Source organism: Triturus cristatus, chromosome 1_1 (assembly GCF_964204655.1).
Source record: "Triturus cristatus chromosome 1_1, aTriCri1.1, whole genome shotgun sequence".
NCBI lineage: Eukaryota > Metazoa > Chordata > Amphibia > Caudata > Salamandridae > Triturus > Triturus cristatus.
The window spans coordinates 1,230,620,218-1,230,641,990 of NC_140579.1; the positions used below are offsets into that span (position 1 = coordinate 1,230,620,218).

Genomic DNA, 21,773 nt, shown 5'->3' on the forward strand with positions numbered 1-21,773 from the left:
TGGTGGAAAGTGCATGATGGGGAGTGTATGCGAAAGACTGTATCAAAGCCTGTAATAAAGAGTGTGTTGCAGACAGTGTGTAATGGAGAGGTTTATGGTCGGAAATGTGTTGTAGATTGTGATTAGTACAGAGTGTGCATAGTAAAGAGTGTGCGTAGTGAAGAGAGTGTATAGTCCAGAGTGTGCTTAGTATAGCCTATGAGTGCACATAAGAAAGAGTGCATAGTATAGAGAGCATACCAAAGTGAATGCATCTAAGAAATTGTGTGCAAAAGAGTATGTGGCAGAGAGTCTGTAGCATATTTGTGTGATATAGTGTGTAAGCCACTGTATGGAGTTTAGGAAGTATAGGAGAGAGTGTTTTGCTTAGTGTCGCATAGACCATTAGAATGTATTGTAGAATAAGAGGGGGTAACATAAAAATGCCATCTTCGTTTGCATTGTAATATGCGGAATAACTTACTGTGTCCTAGTGGAAAGTAGGCCAACTGGAGTTGCTTAAAGGAATGGCTGGACTGTTTTTTTTTCCTGCATTAGCAATGAGAGCGCACAAAAAAGATAGTTAGTACAGCCTTATGTCTCCATAATGTTATAGACTTATTATTTAGGCTGCTAGTAAAATGCATCACGCTACCGAAATTGCCCAAACCGATCCCATAATTTCCTTTGATCTAATTATACATATTGTGTTTCCTCAACCCTCTGCCTTCTGCGCTTTGACTTCCAGCATCATGGCAACTCTCTCCACAAGCTGGGCTACTTTGTTGCACTAAAAGTTTAAGAAGGCGCGGTATGAAGCATATATATGCAGTATGCTAAAAACTGCAAATGCAGCACTTAATGCACAATTCACGCATTGAACTTTCAAGCTATGAAGCATGAGTTTCTACTCAAAAAAAGTATTGTACTGTGAAGCGTGATTGCAAAAAAAACAAAATTGTGGACTAATATCTGCATTACCGCTGTTAATACATACATAAAGGCCAATGTCTGTTCAGCGCACAACGAAAATAAGTAAACAATGAGAATAACTAAAAGTATTTTGAGAAGTATACCTAGTTCCGTAAGCGTACGTTGTGAAAGTCCCCCCCAAAAAATGGATAGCAAACATCGCACATTAAAATGTCACTGATAGTATAACGATAAGCACCCCCCCTTCCCCCCCTTGAGCCACACTTGTTTCGGGTTGATAAATTTGCATCGAAGTAGCACAGAGTAAATAAGGTGTATACGCTTTTTAGATGGAACATAAAAATAAACAATGTAACCTGAAAGCATCTGTAAAGAGGCGAGAAAAGAAGATGGTAAATATATTTGAATCTAAAGCATGACAAAAAGCAATGGGCGAAAAGCAATTGAAGACGCGCACCAAAAATGCAATCCTAGGCAAAAACTTAGATACAAAAGTACATATAGGGGTGACAGATGTTTTGTAATCTCTGAGGCGAACAGGACATGAGCTAAAACCCACATGACGGGAAAGCGTTTCGCATCATGAAACACATTTTGGCAACGAAATTGAAACAGTTGTAACATATCCAACTAACAAAGTAAGCGAATCCAAATTAAAAGGCAGCCAAAGGTGTGTAGTAGCGTATAATTGTACGATCACTGGCAACAGTAGCAAGTTTCTAATGCAAGCGAGGCGAAATTATAGTATACAGAGAGCGCTTCACTAAGTATGAAATACACGGCAAAAAATAGCGAAGCGGTACCGTAATAAATATAGTTAGCGTTGAAAGCAAAAGCAGCAAGTTAATGTGCTGCGCGTGCGTTTTCCTTCTAAATCCTGGTCAATATATGTTAGCTAACCAGTTCGGTTCAAAGTTAAAAAATTGCGGCTTCGAAAATTAACGGCAGCAAGATACTAAACGAACTTCGATAATTAAGAAACAAAACAGGCTTTCAAAGGTTTACGTTGTAAAACAACTGCGCTTTACATTTGATAACCAAGATTTTACGAATTCGATGCAAATATGTTAAAAACGGCAATGCACAAGCGTATTACAATTGCAATGTTTTAAGCTGCTTACCTTTTTTGCAACAGAGATAGTTCAGCTCGCAATGTATACCGGATGACGTTGACCCATGAAATGTTTAGAATGGCTGCTCTTCGAGTTTAAGTACAGTAAAAGAGAAAGAAAGGGGAGTAACTTTAAATGAATAACAAAAGGGAAGCAACACTTCTTGTTTACGAACAGCGCGTGTGTGAGATGTTGGTGTCTAGCCGTATGCTAATGTTTGGGTGGGGGTCTTCCTTGTAAGGATGAAAGGGATGTCTGCCTGAGAGTGTGTGTCATTGTTAGTGACGAGGTGTGAATTCCGTGCAAAGCGAATGTGAAAGCGTGCATGGAACAGATAGCGATGCAGTAAAAGGCAATGTGGCTCCAACCTGTCTGCCTCGTGTACAAAGGTGTTTTTAAAGGAAAGCTAAAACCTACTAAAAGAACAATAGAAAGCACGCATTATAAATACAGGCAAATTACTAAAAAAAGGAAATAATCTTACCTTTAGATGCCTTACCTAAGACCCGCAAACAGCATCATACATACCGGGCAAAGCACTATATGCACGACGCTGCACGGGAACGGCATTGCCCGGGAAAGCCCTGTAAAAAAACACAAAAACAAAAAGAGTTAGTTAAAAAACAGACAAGATGTCTTACCTAAGACCCGCAAACAGCATCCTACATACCGGCCAAAGCAATCTTTGCACGACGCTGCCCAGGGACGGCACGAACCGGGGAAGCCCTGTAAAAAAAAACAGGGAAAAAAAAGAGTTAGATAAGAAACAGACAAGATGCCTTGCTTAAGACCCGCAAACAGCATCATACATACCGGCCAAAGCACTCTGTGCACGACGCTGCCCAGGGACGGCACGGACCGGGGAAGCCCTGTCAAAAAAACAGGAAAAAAAAGAGTTAGCTAAGAAACAAACAATATGCCTTACCAAAGACCCGCAAACAGCATCATACATACCGGTAAAGCACTCCATGCACAATGCTTCGCGTGGACGGCACGGAGAGGGGAAGACCTGTAAAAATAACCGAAAAAAATGTAGTTCGGTAACAAACCTAGACAAGATGACTTACTGAAAACCCGCAGCCAACAGCATACATCCTGGCCAAAGTATTCCATATACAACACTACACGACAACGCTAAGGACCAGGGTGGACGTGTAACTTACCTTGAGACGACGCTACACACCGACGCTACACTCAATCAGAAAAAAGTGCCAAAACACTAACAGCATGGATAAATAGCAAACATTTTGCAACAAGCCAAATACTTAGACATATTATGTTCACCTTAAAGTTAATCCCAAAAAGAGCATAAAACGTATACAAACATTTCACTTACCTGTTTGTAGCTGCGTACCGCCTACCGTGACATCCGGAAAACAATGGCACACTCCGACAACAGCAGATTCAATAAAAAAACGAGCCCCACCCTCCCGTAATCAAAGAATGAATTCTACTCAAAATACATGTAATAGCACTTTCGTCAAGAAACACCTGTATTACAATGAAAGCAAGAACATGAGACGCAACACATAATAAGAATAAAGATTGAAAATACTAACATCATCGATAAATTACAAACATTTATCACCAAGCCAAATATATAAACGTATTATGTACACATTTAATTTAATTCCAAAAAAAACATCAAACGTATACAAAGATTTCACTTACCTGTTTGTAGCTGCATTCCGCCTACTGTGACATCCGGAAACCAATGTCACACTCCGACAACAGCAGATTCAATACAAAACGTGCCCCACCCTCCCGTAATCAAATACTGAATTCCACACAAAATACATGTAACAGCACTTTCGTTACAAAACACCTGAATTACTATCAAACAAGCAGCCTGCGACCCAACACATAATAAGAAAAAAGTTCGAAAATACTAACAGCATCGATAAAGAACAAACATTTAGCAACAAGCCCAATACATAAACATATTATGTACACATTAAAATTAATCACAAAATAAAAATAAAACGTATACATAAATCGCACTTACCTGTTTGTAGCTGCGTACCGCCTACTGTGACATCCGGAAACCAATGGAACAATCCGACAACAGCAGATTCAATAAAAAAACGTGCCCCACCCTCCCGTAATCAAATAATGAATCCCACACTAAATACATGTAATAGCACTTTCGTCAAGAAACACCTGTATTACAATCAAACAAAGAACATGAGACGCAACACATAATAAGAGAAAACATCGAATATACTAACAGCATCGATAACTAACAAACATTATTCGACAAGCTAAATATATTAACATATTATGTCCACATTACAATTATTTCCAAAAACAACATAAAACGTATACAAAGATTGCACTTACCTGTTTGTAGCTGCGTACCGCCTACCATGACATCCGGAAACCAATGGAACAATCCGACAACAGCAGATTCAATAAAAAAAAACGTGCCCCACCCTCCCGTAATCAAATAATGAACCCCACATTAAATACATGTAATAGCGCTTTCGTCAAGAAACACCTGTATTACGATCAAACAAACAAAATGAGACGCAACACATAATAAGAAAAAACTTCTAATATACTAACAGCATCGATAAATAACAAACATTTAGCAACAAGCCAAATACATAGACATACTATGTACACTTTAAAAGTAATCCCAAAACGAAAATAAAACATATACATAAATTGCACTTACCTGTTCCGTGCTGCGCTCCGCCTACCGTGACATCCGGAAACCAATGGAACAATCCGACAACAGCAGATTCAATAAAAAAATGTGCCCCACCCTCCCGTAATCAAATAATGAACCCCACACAAAATACATGTAATAGCACTTTCGTCAAGAAACACCTGTATTACGATCAAACAAACAAAATGACACGCAACACATAATAAGAAAAAACTTCTAATATACTAACAGCATCGATAAATAACAAACATTTAGCAACAAGCCAAATACATAGACATACTATGTACACTTTAAAAGTAATCCCAAAACGAAAATAAAATGTATACATAAATTGCACTTACCTGTTCCGTGCTGCACTCCGCCTACCGTGACATCCGGAAACCAATGGAACAATCCGACAACAGCAGATTCAATAAAAAAACGTGCCCCACCCTCCCGTAATCAAATAATGAACCCCACAGAAAAAACATGTAATAGCACTTTTGTCAAGAAACACCTGTATTACGATCAAACAAACAAAATGACACACAATACATAATAAGAAAAAACTTCTAATATACTAACAGCATCGATAAATAACAAACATTTAGCAACAAGCCAAATACATAGACATACTATGTACACTTTAAAAGTAATCCCAAAACGAAAATAAAACGTATACATAAATTGCACTTACCTGTTCCGTGCTGCGCTCCGCCTACCGTGACATCCAGAAACCAATGGAACAATCCGACAACAGCAGATTCAATAAAAAAACGTGCCCCACCCTCCCGTAATCAAATAATGAACCCCACACAAAATACATGTAATACCACTTTCGTCAAGAAACACCTGTATTACGATCAAACAAACAAAATGACACGCAACACATAATAAGAAAAAACTTCTAATATACTAACAGCATCGATAAATAACAAACATTTAGCAACAAGCCAAATACATAGACATACTATGTACACTTTAAAAGTAATCCCAAAACGAAAATAAAATGTATACATAAATTGCACTTACCTGTTCCGTGCTGCACTCCGCCTACCGTGACATCCGGAAACCAATGGAACAATCCGACAACAGCAGATTCAATAAAAAAACGTGCCCCACCCTCCCGTAATCAAATAATGAACCCCACAGAAAATACATGTAATACCACTTTCGTCAAGAAACACCTGTATTACGATCAAACAAACAACATGAGACGCAACACATAATAAGAAGAAACATCAAAAACAATAACAGCATCGATAAATAACAAAAAATTATCAACAAGCCAAATACAGAGACATATTATGCACACATTAAAATTAATCCAAAAACGAAAATACAACCATACATAAATTGTACTTACCTGTTCGGTGCTGGGCTCCGCCTACCGTGACATCTGGAAACCAATGATACACTCCTACAACAGCAGATTCAATAATAAAACGTGCCCCACCCTCCCGTAATCAAATAATGAATCCCACACCAAATACATGTAACAGCACTTTCGTCAAGAAACACCTGTATTACAATCAAACAAAGAATATGAGACGCAACACATATTAAGAAAAAACATCGAATATACTAACCGCATCGATAACTAACAAACATTTATCAACAATCTAAATATATTAACATATTATATTCACATTACAATGAATTCCAAAAACAACATAAAACGTATACAAATATTGCACTTACCTGTTTGTAGCTGCGTACCGCCTACCGTGACATCCGGAAACCAATGACACATTCCGACAACAGCAGATTTAATAAAAAAACGTGCCCCACCCTCCCGTAATCAAATAATGCATAACACACAAAATACATATAACAGCCCTTTCGTCAAGAAACACCTGTATTACAATCAAACAAAGAACATAAATGATATAATTAAACAAAGGTTCATAATAAAACAGTACACAAAGTAATTTGTAAATGAAACAAATAACAATAGCTTACTCTTACCTGAAAGCAGAAGGTACAACGCTGAAGGGGAACGGCACAGACCGGGGAAGCCCTGTAAAAAAAAAGGAAAAAAAAAGAGTTAGATAAGAAACAAAAGATGCCTTACCTAAGACCCGCAAACAGCCTCATACATACCGGGGAAAGCGCTCCATGCACGACGCTGCACGGGAATAGCACGGACCGGGGAAGCCCTGTAAAAAAACAGAAAAAAAAGTTAGATAAGAAACAGAGAAGATGCCTTACCTAAGACCCGCAAACAGCTTCATACATACCGGGGAAAGCGCTCCATGCACGACGCTGCACGGGAATAGCACTGACCGGGGAAGCCCTGTAAAAAAACAGAAAAAAAAGAGTTAGATAAGAAACAGACCAGATGTCTTACCTAAGACCCGCAAACAGCATCATACATACCGGGGAAAGCGCTCCATGCACGACGCTGCAGAGGAACGGCATAACAGGGGAAGCCCTGTAAAAAAACAGTAAAAAAAAAAGAGTTAGATAAGGAACAGACCAGATGCCTTACCTAAGACCCGCAAACAGCATCATACATACCGGGAAAAGCGCTCCATGCACAACGCTGCACGGAAACGGCAGGGACGAGGGAAGGCCTGTAAAAAAACAGAAAAAAAGAGTTAGATAAGATACAGAGAAGATGCCTTACCTAAGACCCGCAAACAGCATCATACTTACCGGGGCAAGCACTCGATGCACGACGCTGCACTGGAACGGAACGGACCGGGGAAGTCCTGTAAAAAAACCTAAAAATATGTAGTTAGGTAAGAAACATAGACAAGATAACTTACCTAAAACCCGAAGGCAACAGCATAAATCGTGGTGAAAGTATTCCATCTACAACGATGCACAACAACGCTAAGGGCCAGGGTAGACCTGTAACTTACCTTGAGACGACGCTACACACCGACGCTACACACAATCAGAACAAAGATAAAAAACACTAAGAGCATCGATAAATACCAGACATTTAGCAACAAGGCAAATACATAGACATATTATATTCACATTATAATTAAACCCCCAAAGAACATAAAACGTATACAAACATTTCACTTACCTGTTTGTAGCTATCTTCCTCCTACTGTGACATCCGGAAACCAATGGAACAGTCCGACAACAGCAGATTCAATAAAAAAATAACATGCCCCACTATCCCGTAATCAAATAGTGAATTGCACACACCAAAAAAGTAAACACCACTTTCGTCAAGAAACACCTGCATTACTATACCCCAAAAAAACATGAAAGATATAAATAAACAAAGGTTCATAAGGAAACACTACACAAATTAATTTGTAAAGGAAATAAATAACAATAGCTTACTCTTACCTTAAAGCAGAAGGTACGACGCTGGAGGGCAACGGCACAGACCGGGTAAGCCCTGTAAAAAAACAGGAAACAAAAGATTTAGATAAGACAAACACAAGATGACTTACCTAAAACCCGTACACAGCACCATACATACCGGGGGAAAGCGCTCCATGCACGACGCTGCACGGGAACAGCAGGATACGGGGAAGCCCTGTAAAAAAATAGAAAAAAAAAGAGTTAGTTAAGAAACATAGAAGATGCCTTACCTAAAACCCGCAAACAGCACCATACATACCGGGGAAAGCGCTCCATGCACGACTCTGCGCGGGAACGGCACGGCCAGGGGAAGCCCTGTAAAGAAACAGAAAAAAAAGAGTTAGATAAGAAACAGACCAGATGCCTTACCTAAGACCCGCAAACAGCATCATACATACCAGGGAAAGCGCTCCATGCACGACGCTGCGCGGGAACGGCACGGCCAGGGGAAGCCCTGTAAAGAAACAGAAAAAAAAGAGTTAGATAAGAAACAGACCAGATGCCTTACCTAAGACCCGCAAACAGCATCATACATACCGGGGAAAGCGTTCCATGCACGACGCTGCACGGGAACGGCACGGCCCGGGGAAGCCCTGTAAAGAAACATAAAAATAAAGAGTTAGATAAGAAAAAGACCAGATGCCTTACCTAAGACCCGCAAACAGCATCATACATACCGAGGAAAGCGCTCCATGCACGACGCTGCACGGGAACGGTACGGACCGGGGAAGCCCTGTTAAGAAACAGAAACAAAAAGAGTTAGATAAGAAACAGACCAGATGCCTTACCTAAGACCCGCAAACAGCATCATATATACCAGGGAAAGCGCTCCATGCACGACGCTGCACGGGAACGGCACGGCCCGGGGAAGCCCTGTAAAGAAACAGAAACAAAAAGAGTTAGATAAGAAACAGACCAGATGCCCTACCTAAGACCCGCAAACAGCTTCATACATACCGGGGAAAGCGCTCCATGCACGACGCTGCACGGAAACGGCACGGACCGGGGAAGCCCTGTAAAGAAACAGAAACAAAAAGAGTTAGATAAGAAACAGACCAGATGCCTTACCTAAGACCCGCAAACAGCATCATACATACCGGGAAAAGCGCTCCATGCACAACGCTGCACGGAAACGGCACGGCCCGGGGAAGCCCTGTAAAGAAACAGAAACAAAAAGAGTTAGATAAGAAACAGACCAGATGCCCTACCTAAGACCCGCAAACAGCTTCATACATACCGGGGAAAGCGCTCCATGCACAACGCTGCACGGAAACGGCACGGACCGGGGAAGCCCTGTAAAGAAACAGAAACAAAAAGAGTTAGATAAGAAACAGACCAGATGCCTTACCTAAGACCCGCTAACAGCATCATACATACCGGGGAAAGCGCTCCATGCACGACGCTGCACGGGAATGGCACGGACCGGGGAAGCCCTGTTAAGAAACAGAAACAAAAAGAGTTAGATAAGAAATAGACCAGATGCCTTACCTAAGACCCGCAAACAGCATCATACATACCGGGGAACGCGCTCTATGCATGACGCTGCACGGGAACGGCACGGCCCGGGGAAGCCCTGTAAAGAAACAGAAACAAAAAGAGTTAGATAAGAAACAGACCAGATGCCTTACCTAAGACCCGCAAACAGCTTCATACATACCGGGGAAAGCGCTCCATGCACGACGCTGCACGGGAACTGCACGGACCGGGGAAGTCCTGTAATGAAACAGAAACAAAAAGAGTTAGATAAGAAACAGACCAGATGCCTTACCTAAGACCCGCAAACAGCATCATACATACCGGGGAAAGCGCTCCATGCTAGACGCTGCACGGGAACGGCACGGACCGGGGAAGCCCTGTAAAGAAACAGAAACAAAAAGAGTTAGATAATAAACAGACCAGATGCCTTACCTAAGACCCGCAAACAGCATCATACATACCGGGGAAAGCGTTCCATGCACGACGCTGCACGGGAACGGCACGGCCCGGGGAAGCCCTGTAAAGAAACAGAAACAAAAAGAGTTAGATAAGAAACAGACCAGATGCCTTACCTAAGACCCGCAAACAGCATCATACATACCGGGGAAAGCGCCCCATGCACGACGCTGCACGGGAACGGCACGGACCGGGGAAGCCCTGTAAAGAAACAGAAACAAAAAGAGTTAGATAAGAAACAGACCAGATGCCTTACCAAAGACCCGCAAACAGCCTCATACATACCGGGGAAAGCGCTCCATGCACGACGCTGCACGGGAATGGCACGGACCGGGGAAGCCCTGTAAAGAAACAGAAACAAAAAGAGTTAGATAAGAAACAGACCAGATGCCTTACCTAAGACCCGCAAACAGCATCATACATACTGGGGAAAGCGCTCCATGCACGACGCTGCACGGGTTCGGCACGGCCCGGGGAAGCCCTGTAAAGAAACAGAAACAAAAAGAGTTAGATAAGAAACAGACCAGATGCCTTACCTAAGACCCGCAAACAGCTTCATACATACCAGGGAAAGCGCTCCATGCACGACGCTGCACGGGAACGGCACGGACCGGGGAAACCCTGTAAAGAAACATAAACAAAAAGAGTTAGATAAGATAAGAAGCAAGCATACAACATAAGAAAAGAAAAAAAAAACGCTTACCATACCGCTTTGGGAAGCCTTCGCCTCACAGCAACAGACACCGAATTAAACCTGAAAAGGGTCCAAAACAAAAAAAATAAATAAACACGCCCACCAGCGAAAAAAGGGATGGCCGACCAAAAAGAGAGAGACTCGAAAAAACACGCCCCCGAATCTCAAAAAGACGGGACTTGTTTGGAGCGACAAACCTCTTCTCCAATGGCTGACCAGCATTTAAGAGGCCAGCCAATTGAGAAGAGGAGAGAAGAGAGGCGGGTTCAAGCCCCTCTTCTCCAAGTCATTAAATTTCGCGAGCGAGACTGCGCAAGCGCAGCCTTCGCTAGCCGAGACCTAAAAAGAAAAGGGACTGTGAGAGCTGAGGGGGCAACAAGGGAGCAGGTGGGTGGGAATGAGGACAGCAGAGGCCCCTACGAACTAATAATACAGCCAAGTTGGGGTGGGGGAAAGCAATGAATGAGCTTGGAGGGAAGGAATGAATGAGCAACATTTAGCGAATGTGGGCAGTGTTCAGGGGAGGGTAACAGGCACACTCTTATGGAGTGCTGAAATCAAAAAAGAAACTTGTTTCCTAATTGTGAACATGGGAAAGATACAAGTCACCCAATGAAAAGGATGTTAAAGAGGCTATACTGCATGGGAGGGACAAACAGAAGAAGGAGTGGGACTAAAACACAAGATCGACAAGGAAAGCCATAGAATAATAAGAAAATAAAGAGTGGCCATCACAAAAACCTAATTAGAACGCAAACGGTATACAATTTAACCATCCACACAATGTCATGCCTTTGATGAGCAGCCCACCCAATCAATAGCAAACCACACAAAACACATGAGTCAATGGCTGCAGGAGGCTGACCCAAATCCAATTATTTTTCTGTTTTTTTGTATTTTTTTTAAGTATTTACGAAAGAAGGCCATCTCAATAATGAAAGCTGGTCAAAGCCACACCAAAAAAATGCAAATCCAAAAGCAGAGACTGTCAATTTACACCCATAACCCATAGAATCAGAGAATGCAGTCATCACAATAATTAACACTACTACATAGAAGCAGACATAGACATTCTCAGAAATAGATTGCACAGAATGGTTGCACAACACTGAGCCCTACTGTGCAATGCTGTGACATACTGACAGCACTGTGTACTATAGATAAGCAGCACAGTTAGGTGGCAGAGTGCTGAGCCATACTCTCCAATGCTGTGACATACTGAGGGTAAGCAAAATGACAGGCATGCAACAGATTAACATGTGCTTAATGAAACTGTACTTTATGGTGTGAACTATAAATACGGCCACGTTCTACATATTTCTCTCTCAAATCCTCAGCTTTCCAAGAAGCGCCGTGTAGAGATCTTTAGTTACAAGCAGCGCATGCTGCTCGACGGCTTGTTACTGCGATCTGAAGACACCTTATGCCATTTTGATGATGAATAAAGCGAATTTGTTTATCCCATTAATATGTATTTTTAATGGGTTGATGTGCCATGTCTGCACGATTTCCTAGTGAAGGATGCCGAAACAGAGTCTGCAGTGGTACCGAATTCGCATCTCACACAAGGGAGCGTTAACAAAAGTAAGCCCCTTCCAAGCACACTGTGAACGTCGGCTCTGTGGATTTTGAAGGCTAGTGAGTGGTCTTTTGTGAAGCCTTAGACCACCCGAGGGCCGCAGGTGCCGGATATCATGTGTACGTTGACAGCGCACGGCTGTTCGTGGAGCTCGCGAACATCAATGCGAGGCCTCTGCTAGCCTGACGGCCATTACGGGCACGCGGGATCCTGGGGTGCCAATATGATGTGCTGAATATGTTATGGCGTCGCAGCGGTGGCGCGAGCAGCTCCGAGCAAATTAAATACACTGAATCCTGACAGGGGTGTCAGCAGATGTAACATCCAGGGCCGGGAGAAAATGAACAAGTGTGCACGCCCCTCGCTCTGAAAGAGGAGGAGGCAGCAGGGGGAGGGGAGAAAGGAGGGGCCCTGCGCCTGTTTCCCTTGCGGGAGCGAGCAAGAACCATCTGCTAATTATAAACAGATGGTTTCAAAGCTCGCTCCCGCAAGGGAGTCGCCAAACGTGCACATGTTGCCATTGAAAGCAATGCAACGTGTGCACGTTTTTGCGCCAAAATCTGAATCCATTACTAAAGGTCTCCTCCTATGCAGCGCATGCACGCTGCATAGGCGAGACCTAATGAAGCGAGTCTGGATGTCAGTTTAACGCATTTAGGGCCATATGTAGGAAGCCAAATACCGGTCGGTAACGGCCGATTTTCGGTAAATATCCCGTTACCGACCGGTATTTAGGCTTTTGCTATGTAGGGGGCATATTTCAGGATTCGGTAATTTACCGAATCGGTAAAATTACCGATTCGGTAAATACCGAATCCTGAAATGATATGTAGGGGGAGTGTCTCGTTGGTGTGGGGATTCGTTATTTACCACCAACTAAAAGTTGATGGTAAATGACGAATACCTGTAAAAAAGCATTATTGTGCAATTTGAAGTGTGCAATGTGGCAGACATACATGCCCTTAGGGCATGTATGTGCGCCACATGTGCACACATGGAAGAATCAGGGGTGCAAAAGGGTGTCAATGTGACACCCTGCCACCCATGATACTGCCTCCCCCATTACCGATTCGGTATTTACCGAATCAGTAATGGTAACTGGCTTCCCATTCATTCCTATGGGCCTCCAGGCCCATAGGAATGAATGGGAAGCCAGTTGCATTACCGATTCGGTAAATACCGATTCTTAAAAACCGATATTTACCGAATCGGTAATAATCTACCTACATTACATTTACCGATTCATAAATACCGAATCGGTAAAATTCGGTATTTAAGAATCGGTAAATGTAATTTACCTACATATGGCCCTTAGAGATGCTCTAAAAACTGTTTGTCTTAAGACATCTTTCTTTTGCTAAGGCTTTCTGTCTCCTGTTGTTTCCTGTTGTTAAAGTAGAAGGTACGTTTCAGAGATATAGTTATCAGGTTATTTAAAGAAAAAAAGCAGATAGATATAGTTATTTAACGATTTTTTGGAAATGCATTTTTAAAAGGCATGCTGGTTGCCCACACATAGGCTGAGATAATATATTCTAGTGTTTACACATATTAATATAGCTCCCACAATAGAGAACAGAGATCGTGTTACAAAAGAAAAAATTTCAAATGTGAATATAGACATTCTCAGTAAAATTGACCAACCTTTTCCAGGATCTCTTTCTCAAGTTGCTTTTTGAGAGATGAAACCTCATTTTTCAAGTAAGAGAGTTCAATTTCCTACAAACAAGTGATATGTGAAACAAAATAAATATATACTGTGAATCAACATGCAAAAAATGCCGCACAGTAATCTGTGTATATTTACAGAAAAACAGATTTTGCCATTTTGATTAAGGACATAAAAAAATGATTCATGGCTGGCTCGTGAAAGTGGCCTGAGTTGATTTCAATGTGACTACTAATTGTCATTAGACCATAAATGGAACATGTCCATAGCCAGGAGTAAATGTTTTGGGGGCATGGACGTCGTCAAAAATAAGCTATAAAAGATAGGTTTTAAATGTGGAATTTCCCCTGATATTTGTAGGTAGAAATAATACAATACGATACGATAAGGTATTGAATATGGGTGGGGGATAAATTCTGCTCCGCTGGCAGAGTTCGCGGAATTGTGCCCACTCCACATTACGCTTCTAATGTGAAGTTCCGGCAAAACTCTGCCAATTGCAGCATAGCGCAGTTTATATTCCAACAGCGGATTTTTCAATGCAGGAGGTCGTGACCATTCATGGTGAGAAAGCTGCAGCCCAAGTAGATAATCTTCTCAAGCAGCAGTAAAGAAGCAGTGCCCTCTGGCATGGTGCATTGTGCCGTTCGCACTGATTTTGCAGTGCCCAACAAGCTCCGGGTACTAAAATTCAGCACGAAGTGCCAATTGTACCCGCTCGTAGAACTCCACGGAATCCCACGGAGTTTTCATGCAGCTCCGCGGAACTCAGAAAGTTACTCTCACCCCTAGTATTGGAGCACACAATGAATTGTTGATATATTCTGCTCAAAGGAATAAATGGGGCAATTTTGAACAATGGTAACTTTGAGATGACCACTCGTCCAGTAAATTTATGATTTAAAGTAGAGGTTACGAAGCTTAGAAGCCAGCTAACTTGCAGTTTATGGACTTTTTAAAAAAACAAAAACGCAACAGATAACTATTCTTGTTCTGGATGGGCTAAACTATTCCTTGAACAAAGTTTGGAAAATTTCAGCCACCTTGATAAAGGGTGAGTTTTCTCTGACTTGTCTTTTTAATACTATTTCTAAACAAACACGTCCAATGTCCAAACTGTGTTTATTTCAATTAAATAATATCATAAACATTTTACAAATAACTGCAACGATAATATTTCAATACAGTTAAAAAGATGAAATAAAATCAACATGGGCCTTTAACTTATAAGAGCAAATGTTTGACATAAAGGCCAACAAGAAATCTAAAATAATGGAAAGTCCTTCTGCTGCTTGATGACCATTTTAGGCATGCACCTCCAGTGCCTTATGTTATCACTTCCTTTTTTCTGAAACGGAGTTTGTAGTTGTAGAAAGCGTTTACCAATATCTTTTAAGTAGATGAAATCCAAAAGGCTTCATTAGGTATAACACAGTAGTGTAAGTTCAAACAGCGCTATAAAGTGCAAATCTATAACTTGTAGTGATCTGGTTCTACTGGCTCATTTTTTCATTTGACTAATATCTAAGCGACCGTTGAACCCTCAGCTATCAGCAACCTATTTGCTTTCAGCATAAAATTTATGAAAGATACACTTGGGGAAATTTGCTTTTTATGCAAAAGAGTAGTGCATGGTGGCAAGATCTGATGCCGTGTTGGTGGAAGATGGTCCGCAGCAAAGTCTGGTGTTCAGTAAGTAAAGAACAAGTTACTTACCTTCGGTAACGATGTATCTGTAAGAAACATTAGTTAGTTAGATTCCTCACCTTAGAATATCCCCAGACGTCAGGCTGGATCCGGAAAGACTTTTGTAGCAATACCCTTTGCGCGTCGCTAGGCGTCGTCTGCGGCTCCGCGTCCGTCGTTGGCGTCGTGCGCCGGAATGACGTCGTCGGAGTACTTAGACGCCGCCCTCGCGCGCTGATGTCAGTTCTTGTACATAGCTTTCCGCGCCAGGGACGCTGAGCCATGCAAGAGACCGACACTGGTGCCAAAAAATCTAGGGCCCTGAAAGGCAGAACCTTAACCCTAGATGTCGGTTCGGTGAGGAATCTAACTAACTAATGTTTCTTACAGATACATCGTTACCAAAGGTAAGTAACTTGTTCATCTGAAAGAAACACGTTAGTTAGATTCCTCACCTTAGAATAGATACCCCAGCAATACCAACCCCGGTGGTGGGTCTGTGAACCAAGATCACACCAGAAAGTCCTGGAGAACAGAACGGCCAAAGTGGCCATCCCTCCGGACTTGGCTGTCCAGGCAGTAATGTCTCGCAAATGTGTGCAGCAAAGCCCACGTCGCCGCCTGACAGATGTCTTGCAAGGGGACTCCCCGTCCCAGTGCAGTCGTGGCCGCCGTGGCCCGAGTAGAATGGGCCCGTAGCCCAACAGGAGGAACTTTTTTCGCCAAAGAATAGCAGGTCTTAATACACAACACGACCCACCGAGAGATGGTCCGCTTGTGTACAGTTTTACGCTTCTTAGCCCCAACGTACCCAACAAAAAGTTGGTCGTCCACCCGGAACTGTCTTGTGCGGTCCAAATAAAAGGATAGCGCACGTTTTGGGTCCAGACGGTGGAGCCTCTCTTCATCTTTTGAAGGATGCGGAGGCGGAAAGAAGGTGGGCAGCGTGACAGATTGCCCGATGTGAAAGGGAGTCACGACTTTAGGCAGGAAAGAAGGACGTGTCCGGAGGACAACTTTGTCCGGATGAACTGAAAGGAAGGGAGGCTTGGATGACAAAGCCTGGAGCTCACCCACCCGCCTAGCGTAGGTGATTGCTACCAAGAAAGCAGTTTTCAAAGTCAAAAGACGGATGGAACAGTTATGAAGGTGCTCAAAGGGAGTGCACATCAGAAAAGTGAGAACAAGGTTCAAGTCCCACTGAGGCATTACGAAAGGAACAGGAGGGTACATATGAGTAATACCCTTGAGAAAGCGTGAAACAACAGGGGACTTAAAAAGAGAAGGCTGATCAGGAAGCCGAAGGAAGGCAGAGATAGCAGCAAGATAACCTTTCAAGGTGCCCAGAGCAGAGCCCTGCTGGGCCAAAGAAAGAAGAAAGAGGAGAACCTCAGAAAGAGGGGCAGAGAGGGGATCCACAGCCTTTGCTGTGCACCATGCCACAAATTTGTTCCACCGGCAGGCGTATACCGTCTTTGTGGAGGGACGCCTGGCTGCCAGAATGACATCACAGACTTCCGGAGGCAAGTCAAATGGCATCAACTGCCGCAGCTCAATCTCTACGCATGGAGGTGGAGGCTGGAGGACCGTCCCCTGCTGCTGCGACAGAAGATCCTCCTGAAGAGGCAGTCGTATCGGGGGATCGATGGACATACTGAGTAGCTCGGGATACCAGTACCTTTGTGCCCAATCCGGAGCCACCAAGATGACTTGGGCCCGGTCGCACCTGATCTTCTTCAGCACTCTGGGCAGAAGTGGTAAAGGCGTACAACAGACCGCAACTCCACTCGCGACGAAAAGCGTCGCCGAGCGAGTGCCGCCTTGGAAACTCCAACGCGCAGAATTACTGACATTGCGCGTTCTCTTCGGTGGCGAATAGATCTAACCAAGGCTCTCCCCACTGCAGAAAGAGACCTTGCGCCACGTCCAAGTTCAGACGCCATTCGTGATCCATCATGCACCGGCGGCTGAGTTAGTCCGCTCTGGCGTTCAGTGAGCCCGCCAGATGGTGAACCACTAGGGTGATGCCCTGGTGTTCCAGCCATGTCCAGAGGCGCAGGGCCTCCTGACAAAGGGTCCACGACCCCACCCCGCTCTGTTTGTTGCAGTACCACATGGCGGTGGTGTTGTCTGTGAACACCTGCACAACACTTCCCCGGACAGAGGGAAGGAAGGCTTTCAGTGCAAGTCGGATCACCCTCAGCTCCAAAAGATTGATATGGAGCCGAGTCTCCGCCGGAGACCAGAGTCCTCTGATCTCCGCCTCTCCCATATGGCCCACCCATCCCAGGAGGGATGCATCCGTCACTACCACATGCTCCAGTTGGGGAAGGGAGAGGGATCTGCCGCTGACCCAATCGCGATTCGTGAGCCACCACTGCAGCTGTTTCGCAGTGCCCTCCGAGATCAAGACGTGGTTGGACAGGTAGCCGCGATGCTGGGCCCACTGAAACTTCAGGTCCCACTGCATAGCCCGCATCCGCCATCTGGCGTGAGGTACTAACAGGATGCAGGAGGCCATCAGCCCCAGAAGCCGCAGCACCAACCTGACCGAAATCCAGGACAGAGGCCGGAAGACGGGAATCAGGGCTCGAATGTCCAGGACCCGCTGTTCCGGTGGATAGACCTGGAACTGCGCCGAATCGAGAACCGCCCCTATGAAAAGGAGCTTTTGGGAGGGACTCAGGTGCGACTTCGGCACATTGATGGAGAACCCCAGCGAATGCAGGAGGTCTGCCGTAGTCTGGAGGTGGGAGACGACTTGCTGGGGCGAACCCGCCTTCAACAGCCAGTCGTCGAGATAGGGGAAGACTGGGACCCCTGATCTGCGCAGATGAGCTGCGACCACCGCCATCACTTTCGTGAACACCCGAGGGGCACTGGTGAGGCCGAAGGGGAGCACGGTGAACTGACAGTGCTCCTGACCCACCATGAACCGCAGGTAACGCCGGTGGGCCGGCAGGACGGGGATGTGGAAATAAGCGTCCTGCAAGTCCAACGCTACCATCCAGTCTCCAGGGTCTAGGGCAGCAAGAACCTGAGCCAAAGTGAGCATCTTGAACCGTTCCTTCCGGAGGAAGGCGTTCACGCTTCTGAGATTCAAGATCGGGCGTAGGCCCCCTTTGCCCTTCTTGGGAACCAGAAAGTAGTGGGAATAGCAGCCACAACCTACTTCTGGACCAGGAACGCGCTTGACGGCCTCTTTGGCCAAGAGGGCCGCAACCTCCTCCCGGAGAAGATGCAAATGATCCCCAGACATACGGTGGTTCTGTGGTGGCATGGCTGGAGGAGTCGTCTCGAAGGGGAGGGAGTAGCCCCTTCGGACGATTTGCAACACCCACCTGTCCGAAGTGATGGAGCGCCAGTGGAGCAGGTGATGGCGAACTCTGCCCCCCACTGGCATTGAATGGGCCTGAAAGCTCGGACTAGGAGGGCTTTGAGGCGGATGCTGCCGGGGTGGATGTGGACTGACCGGCATGTTGTCCTCCAGAACCGCCTCGGCGGAAACCACGTCCACGACCGCATGCAGGTTGGTTCTGCAGCCGGTGGCTGGGCGGACGTGAGGAGGCGCCCCTTCCTTGGCAACGAAAGGGGCAAAAGGCGGAAGTTTTCAGCCGCGGGGCCGAAAGACCCAAGGACTTGGCCGTGGCCCGGGAGTCCTTGAACCGGGCCAGCGCACTGTCCGCCTTCTCGCCAAAAAGGCGAGTGCCATCGAAGGGCATGTCCATGAGGGAGCTTTGGACATCCCCTGAAAACGACGTGGACCTCAGCCAGGCGTGACGCCGAAGCGCCACCGTGGTGGAAATTGCCCGACCCAGCGAGTCCGTGGTGTCTAGTCCACATCTAATGGCGTGCCGCGCTGCATCTCGCGCGTTAGCAAGTGCTTGGGTGAGTCGCTCCCGGGCCTCCTCCGGGCACAAGGGCAGCACGTCCTCCACCGCATCCCACAGTGAGTGGGTGTAACGGTCCAAAAGGCAAGCGGTATTTAAAGACCGCAGTCCCAAACTCAGGGACGAGAACAGTTTCTTGCCAAACTGCTCCAACCTCTTGGATTCCCTACCCGGAGGAGCGGACGGGAAGGAGGATTGGGAGGTTGAGGCCTGGATAACCAGGCTCTCGGGGGTGGGGTGGTGGGAGAGGAATGTGGGGTCGCCCGGAGCAGGGCGGTGGCGCCGGGCAACGTTCCTGTCCACAGGAGGGACTGTGGAGGGCTTGGACCAAGTGCCCTGGAGAACGTCAATGAGGGCCTCATTAAACTGCAGCAGAGGCTCAGTGGAGCTTGCTGTCGGTTGAAGGACCTCGGTGAGGACGTTAGTCCTCACAGCCACAGCAGGCAACTCGAGCCCCAGGGCTTTGCCGCCTTGCGCAGCACCACAGAAAAGGCTGCACCTTCCTCCGAGGCCACAGTCGGAGGAGAGATGAATCCAGCGTCTGGAGAGGTATCCAAACCGCTGGCGTCCCCCAATTCCTCTGCCCAGTCCTGAGACAATTGGGCCTGCTCGGCCAGAGGGTCCTGAGACCCCTCCCAGTCACCCTCATCATCCGATTCCTGGTAGACTGGAGGAATGATCGGAGCCGGACGGTGGATGAAGCGGTCACCCATCGGCGCCGGTAACTGCGTCGGACAGCGCCGTATCGGCGCCGGGTCCGGAATAGGGCTAAACTGAGGCGCGACGCCGTGCGGGCACGGCGTCGGGGGCGGAACCGGTGTCGGCGCTGGCAGAGGAGGCGTCGTGAGGTCGACCGGCGCCGGCAGAGATCCAGGCCTGGATCCCTCGGGGACCTGCGGCGTCAGGGCCGGAGCCCTCGACGGTGCCGGGGCCGGAGCCGCCGGCACGCGAGGTCACCCAGTCAACCCTGCGGGGCCCGAAGGCGCGCCGGCAGGCGTCAACGGCGGAGCCAGATTCCTCATGGCCGAGAGGAAGGCACTGACCTCCGCCGGAGTCGCGTTAGTCCCAGGGACCGGAGGGTATGGGGACGAGCGTGGCTCCTGCGGCTCCAAAGGAGCCGCGGGGGTGGAACCACCCGGACCATCGGCTGGGTCGAGCAACCGGCGAGGGGAGTCCGAAGAGCGAGGACGCCGCTTGGACTTCTTGGAATGTTTGGAGTGACGGGACTTACCCGAAGATCCCGACGAGTGATCTCGATAACTGCTGCTCTGCGAACGGTCCTTGGACCTCTTCCTGGACCGGGACCGAGAGCGACGCGGAGCCGAGTGTCGAAGCTCGAGTAGCTTACGGGACCGCTCCCGCCTAGCCTTCGACGTCAAGGCCTGACAGTCGAGCACGACTCCGCGTCATGGTCGGCCCCCAGGCAGTACAGGCACCGGCGATGGTGATCCGTTACCGACATCAGTCTGTGACAGACGTCACAATGCTTGAATCCAGGCATCCTACCGGCACCAGATGTCGAGTCGAGTAACCAAAAGAGGTCAAAAAGTTAGTCAAAAAGTGACTAGGGGTAAGCTCTTCCCGGATTGGCGCTTACTGGCGCGGAAAAAAGAAGAACTGACGTCAGCGCACGAGGGCGGCGTCTAAGTACTCCGACGTCATTCCGGCGCACGACGCCAACGACGGACGCGCAGCCGCAGACGACGCCTAGCGACACGCAAGGGGTATTGCTACAAAAATCTTTCCGGATCCAGCCTGACGCCTGGGGATATTCTAAGGTGAGGAATCTAACTAACGTGTTTCTTTCAGATACAGGGCATCAGACTTGCCAACTCACACAGTTCCACCGTGTGACACACTATGTCGGCTCCCATCACACGGTCACCCGGTGAGGAGCCGCTATCACACAGTGTCAGGAAAAATGAGTTGAAAACCACTGTAATAGTTGATTTCAAGCTCGTTTTCCGGGGCTTTGAACTGGGGATGTCCATTAAGGGGTGTGAAAATACCCCGGGACATTGGCACCAGCCTCAGCAAACTTTTCTTTGTTTTTTGGAGGAGGGGGCTTGGGGGCAGGATGGGGGCAAAAGTGCCTTGAAGGTGCTTCTTGGTGCCTGGCCCCGCCCCCTCCTCACATGGCGAGAGTTTTGGTCAAGTTGGCAGGTAAGGAGCATATCGATAAGATATGAATCAGGAATTCTTCTTGTTGATGACAAAGTCTGCACGTAGTTATGAAAGGCCGTGGATGCAGTTTTGGAAGAGAGTCAGTAGTTAAGAACAGCCCAAGTCGTAAATGGAGCAACTTAGGGGCATATCATC

General features: G+C 46.3%; 1 protein-coding gene and 1 long non-coding RNA gene across 2 annotated transcripts in view; one reads left to right on the forward strand and one right to left on the reverse strand.

Annotated features, from left to right (window-relative positions):
• LOC146871866 (synaptonemal complex protein 1-like) overlaps positions 1–21,773 on the reverse strand; it is a 2,219,271-nt gene that overhangs the window by 1,214,919 nt on the left and 982,579 nt on the right. Inside the window, exon 8 of the mRNA XM_085652069.1 lies at positions 13,854–13,928. Coding sequence (XP_085508195.1) covers positions 13,854–13,928 — 75 coding nt within the window. The remainder of the gene's footprint in view (positions 1–13,853; positions 13,929–21,773) is intronic.
• The window catches only part of LOC146871868 (uncharacterized), a 34,469-nt gene that overhangs the window by 4,325 nt on the left and 8,371 nt on the right, over positions 1–21,773 (forward strand). The window lies entirely within an intron of this gene.